Source organism: Mangifera indica, chromosome 1 (assembly GCF_011075055.1).
Source record: "Mangifera indica cultivar Alphonso chromosome 1, CATAS_Mindica_2.1, whole genome shotgun sequence".
NCBI classification, from domain to species: Eukaryota; Viridiplantae; Streptophyta; class Magnoliopsida; order Sapindales; family Anacardiaceae; genus Mangifera; species Mangifera indica.
Window position 1 is genome coordinate 25,725,520 of NC_058137.1, and position 5,180 is coordinate 25,730,699.

Here is a 5,180-nt window from a genome sequence, read left to right on the forward strand (position 1 = left end):
TCCTCGTAGCCGGTTCTTTCTTCAAATTTATTCTATAACCACTCGCTTGACACATGATGGCGCTTCAAGGTATTCACTTTGCACTCTTAATTATAATTTTCCATTCCCCATTACTACAAGATGCAATGATGTGTTTATATTGGAATTAAGGCGGTGACTTTGCAATGTGTTTTGAGTCATAAACAAATTTTATTTTATTGTTGAAGTGGTTTATTATGATTGGTTTTCAATCATATAGTGACTATTTTACTAATTAATATTTTTTTATGTTTATTAATTTTTATTAAAAATAATAATTTTATATTTTATAGTTAATTTATTTTTTGATAATATTTTATTTTTAATAATAAAATATTATATAATATGAATCACTGTATTTTAATTTTAAAATAATAGTATATATTAATTATATTTATAAATAATAATAAATTATTTTATAGTTAAATAATTTTAAATTAAAAATAAAATAATATTTAATTATATGATAATTATAAAATTATATATATTATTAATGAATATTAGGAGCAGGATGGCCACAATAGAGCTGAAAATTCAGTGTCCCTAACGGAAATTTGCCAACATGGTGACGTCAAAGAGTTGTTGACTCATCTTAAAGAGCATAAATAAATAAAAAAATAATTGTGAAAAATGTCAAATCCCAGTTATATTTTATTGGTTTTTTTTTTATATAAATTAGTGTGAAAAGGGCAATAAAGGAATATAGGAAGTTGATTGGATGGGAATTGATTTGATGTAAAGAGTGGTGATGGGTCACCTCTGCTGGGTTAATGAGTTGTATCTATCAAAATCCGAGCATGACGCGTCAATATCCCAATTCATCAATCTGATTGATAGATGCGATGGACGGATGTGATTGCTCGACTTGATGCATCATGCACGGTGATGGGTAAATTCAACTAGGTTAATCATTTCCTCTCCATCGCTCGGATTTTCAACCAAAAGTACGTCTTTTTCCAGTGAAATCCAATTCTAATCCCCATTTTCACCTTTTTTGCCAGTACAAAACCTTATTTTATCGATTACCCACTTCTGTAAAATAGTCCCCAGTTTCAGAAAGACCTTGTTTTAACTCAGCAATGGTGAAGTTTTCACTTTTCAGTGCATCTGAAGATACGATGAAATAGTTGTTGAGGAAGAAGAAGATGATGATGATGGTGAGTAGCCTTTTCTGCATTTTTATCAGAGTGATTTTGATTTTGCTATTTTTTAGAACATGATAAATGATAGAGATGGCCAATGAAACTCGTGTTGTTTCATGTTTGTAATATGATGAAGTTCTGGGCAGGGATTTTTGAAGAAGACAAAAGGATATTCAACAGGGCTCAGCTCAGTCTCAATCAACAATGATACTGAGAATCTTTCTTCATTCTGCATAATGCAATGTATTTTTCACTGCTGTTTATTAAAGTGGTTGAAACGTCAATTTGAACAGTAGATTTTAGCCTCCAATAATTGGTTGAGGAATTGAAGATGCCTATGTCTAAAATTTGATGGACTCTGAATAATTATCCAGTAAATAGTACACCCACCTCAATAACTTAGCTATGTTCTTAAATTGTGTTGTTCTTGGTCAAATTTAATTTAATTGGTTTGAAAAATTATAGAAGTCTCACCTAAATTATCATTCAGAGATAAATTCAACAAGAGAGGGGGAAGGGCCTTGCATTGACTACCTTTAATCCTTTAATATGCAGCATCCACCATGGAAGAGTAGCTAAAGAAAGGAGGCATTAAAAGTTTCACAAATAATTACAACAAACAAAGCAGAATCATCAAATCATTTCATTATGGCAAAGGCTAAAGGGTAAAAGGTAAAGCTCTTTTGCCACCTTGCTTTAAAGCCTTGTCCTGTGGGAAATTTCTTTTTGTCTCTTGTACCATAAACTGGGGCTGCTGGCTGCTGTACAATTACTTGCAGAAATACTCTCTTTTCTCTTTGGTTTATACTCAACACAAACACATAAGATGTATGCTTTCTTGTTGCAAATCCATGCATGTATAGATGAAAAGATAAAAGAAAAGATATAATATATGAAGGTGGCGTGTAGTGAGAGGGGTTCTGTGAAGTTGATAATTTAATCTTGTACTCTGCTGACGGATGAGATATGAAACAGCTTTATCGATACATGGTGTAATCTCAATGTATCTCACTCTTGCTCTTTCTCTTTCTCTTGTAGACATACGTATATTTTTTGCTTTTTTATTTCTTTCCTCTCTCTATCAAAAGGGCCTCTCCCATAAAACTACTTTCTGTTCCCTCTTATATTTTCCACACTAATAGAGAATACCTGCACATTTACTCACGCACGCACGCATTCTAAAAACAGTACCCCACAGAGCCCACTCTGCAGAAACATACATCACCATTTTTCTCTTTCTCCTTCTCTGTTCCTAGGTGTTATTATAAGTCCTTTTGGTAGAGCCCCTAAGGGGGAGAGAGAGAGAGAGAGAGAGAGAGAGAGTGTGAAGACACAATAGGACACTGCAGAGAAAACATGGAGATTTTTCCAACCACAGATCATACCTTATTATTGTTGTTATTTATTATTTGTTTTTTTCCTTTTTTTTTAATTATTGAATTCACTTTTTCGCCTGTCACTCGATTCATCAAATCCCTGTGGAAACTACTCAATATAACACAACTCAACTCAATCCCAAACCACACTGTATCCCCAACTTGGCTAACCAAGTCCCACAAGCAACATAAGAAAAGTTTTCTCTTTGTTATGTTTTAAGTTTCCATCAAGATTAAGTCTGGTTTTTTTTTTGTTTTTGTGTTTTAAGCGTTCAGTTTCAGTCTATATAGCTTTTGTTTCTTCTTCATGGATACTTTTCATCGTCACTTTGACAACTCTGATGCCCATTTGCCTCCTGGTTTTCGGTTCCACCCTACCGATGAAGAACTCATCACGTTTTATCTTCTTAAGAAGGTTCTTGACAGTAACTTTACCGGGCGAGCCTTTGCTGAAGTTGATCTCAACAAGTGTGAACCTTGGGAACTTCCTGGTAACACAAAAATTTCCACTCGTTAACTTGAGTTATTAGTTTATGCAAGTTTTGACGTTTTGTCGTGTTTGTTAATTTCATTGGCAGAAAAGGCGAAGATGGGAGAGAAAGAGTGGTACTTCTTTAGCCTACGGGATAGGAAGTACCCAACTGGGCTGCGAACCAACAGAGCCACTGAAGCTGGATACTGGAAGGCTACTGGGAAAGACAGGGAGATTTACAGCTCAAGAACTTCTGCTCTCGTCGGAATGAAGAAAACTCTCGTCTTTTACAAAGGGAGAGCTCCAAAGGGAGAGAAAAGCAACTGGGTTATGCATGAATATCGCCTTGAAGGCAAATTTTCCTACCATTATCTCTCCAGGAGCTCCAAGGTATAAAACTTTCCACTTATTGCATTTTCCTCATCAGGCCAGATAAGCCCGGTTGATGATAGTACAAAGTTGCTCCTTAAAGGGGCTCTAAGAGGAAAGGTTGTTGAATTAATTGTGTAACTTTTTGTTTTTATTCAGCTTAAGCCCTCAACGGCTTTATCATTACTCTATAAACATCTTAGAATATTAAAGTCGTATAAACTCGCTTATGGTTACATTGCTATGTTATCTCAAGATAACCTAGTTTTTGTAATATTTATGATAAGAATAATTATTGGGAGTCAGATTTAACTGTGTCTTTTTGTAAGTTTTGTAACAAGATTTTGTTTCCTTTCAGGATGAATGGGTGATTTCCAGGGTGTTTCAGAAGAGTATTGGCTCCACCGCTAACAGTTCCAAAAAAACTCGCATGAACTGCTCAACTTCAACTTCAACAGTGAATCTTTCATTCCCAGAACCCAGTTCTCCTTCTTCGGCCTCCCTACCGCCTCTCCTTGACCACCCCAACACCTCCTCGACAGCCGCCATTACTGAATGTTCCTCCTTTGACAGTCACGCTCCTACTGAGCACGTGTCCTGTTTCTCCACCATTGCAGCCGCCGCTGCCTCGGCTGTTGGTTCCACATTCAATCCCACTTTCGACCTGGCCCCACCGCTTAATGGAATTGACTCAGTTGGGCGTTTCTCAAGAAACCTTGGTGTGTCTAACTTCCCCAGCCTGAGGTCCCTGCAAGAGAATCTCCATTTTCCTGACCTCTTTTGTCCTCCCCCACCTCCTCCGACGACGATCCAGGGTAGTGCCTCAAACTGGTCTGTGATGCAAGACAACATGATAGCCGGAGGAGGAGCCGATGGTGGTGCCAGGATGGCTGTGGGGCCTACCGAACTTGATTGCATGTGGACTTACTAAGTGAACTCTAGTAGAAGAGTTTTTTAGGAATTGAATTTCTTAACTTTCAGCTTTTGTCCAGCAATTGAGAGATTCCCATCTGTGGCTGTGCTTTTCAACTTTTGTTAATGTCTGTCGTTTCATGTAATTTTCATTATCTTCATTAAAGTTTCAATCTTATTTGTATAAGCACTATGTTAATTTTTTGCATCTTTATCAGAAGATCAACCACGTAAACCATTAATGTTTGATGATTTTCCGACAGATAAGGCTACGGGTTTCCTAAGCAGTTTACTCAAGAATTTGTGAAATTATTATGTGGGGTTTTGGTTAGTTTCATGTTTGAGCTTGAAGATCATGACTTGATTTGCTGCTTGCAGAAAGGACAAATCTAATACTCGCACTGTGAGAATATTTGTCACCCATGCAGATAATGAATCTGGTAATGGCTATCGCCAACTAACTGTAGTTGTAAATTAATGTTTGCCCAACTGACATATTATTATTTTTAGCACTGTGGATGTTGGAGATATACACGAGTGATTATTACAGATTCCTCTCCACAATGTTGTCCTTAATGCAGAGCTTCAAGCACATTCTGGGTCTTTATTTATGCTTGAACTCAGAATTACATTTCATCTCTTAAAGGGTTCTGTTAAAAATTTTGAACAAATTAACATTGTACATGGTGCCAAAGATCGCACAAACTCTGATCTGATCTGCCTGCAGAATGCTGATGCTTCCCAGTGAAATGATGGTGACGAGGTGGACTGTTCAGGTTGCTCACAGCACAAACAATACAAATTAAGGAGGAAAATTGGCATGTGATATCAGGATTATTGGCAAGGCAATCAGTACAGTAACATTTTGGGTTTTCAGGGACTATGCAACTG

At 36.6% G+C, this 5,180-nt stretch overlaps 1 protein-coding gene across 3 annotated transcripts; it reads left to right on the forward strand.

The window, feature by feature from the left end:
• The first annotated feature begins 801 nt into the window (after nucleotides 1-801).
• On the forward strand, nucleotides 802-4,531 carry LOC123216949 (protein CUP-SHAPED COTYLEDON 2-like). Of its 3 annotated transcripts, none has more exons than XM_044637658.1 (5): nucleotides 802-1,175; nucleotides 1,307-1,832; nucleotides 2,806-3,027; nucleotides 3,115-3,398; nucleotides 3,736-4,531. In XM_044637658.1, the coding sequence occupies exons 3-5, from the start codon at nucleotides 2,844-2,846 to the stop codon at nucleotides 4,306-4,308; spliced, it is 1,041 nt and encodes a 346-aa protein (XP_044493593.1). In that variant the 5' UTR covers nucleotides 802-1,175; nucleotides 1,307-1,832; nucleotides 2,806-2,843; the 3' UTR covers nucleotides 4,309-4,531. The 3 variants fall into 3 exon arrangements, with proteins under 3 accessions (XP_044493593.1, XP_044493586.1, XP_044493601.1); XM_044637651.1 differs by having other exon boundaries at nucleotides 1,307-1,403; nucleotides 1,716-3,027; XM_044637666.1 differs by having other exon boundaries at nucleotides 1,716-3,027.
• Nucleotides 4,532-5,180: the final 649 nt, after the last annotated feature.

Coding starts and splice junctions, on each gene's coding strand:
- LOC123216949 (XM_044637658.1), top strand. CDS start 2,844: ATGGATACTTTTCATCGTCACTTTGACAACTCTGATGCCCATTTGCCT. Junction 3,028..3,114: donor TGAACCTTGGGAACTTCCTG/GTAACACAAAAA, acceptor TTTCATTGGCAG/AAAAGGCGAAGATGGGAGAG. Junction 3,399..3,735: donor ATCTCTCCAGGAGCTCCAAG/GTATAAAACTTT, acceptor GTTTCCTTTCAG/GATGAATGGGTGATTTCCAG.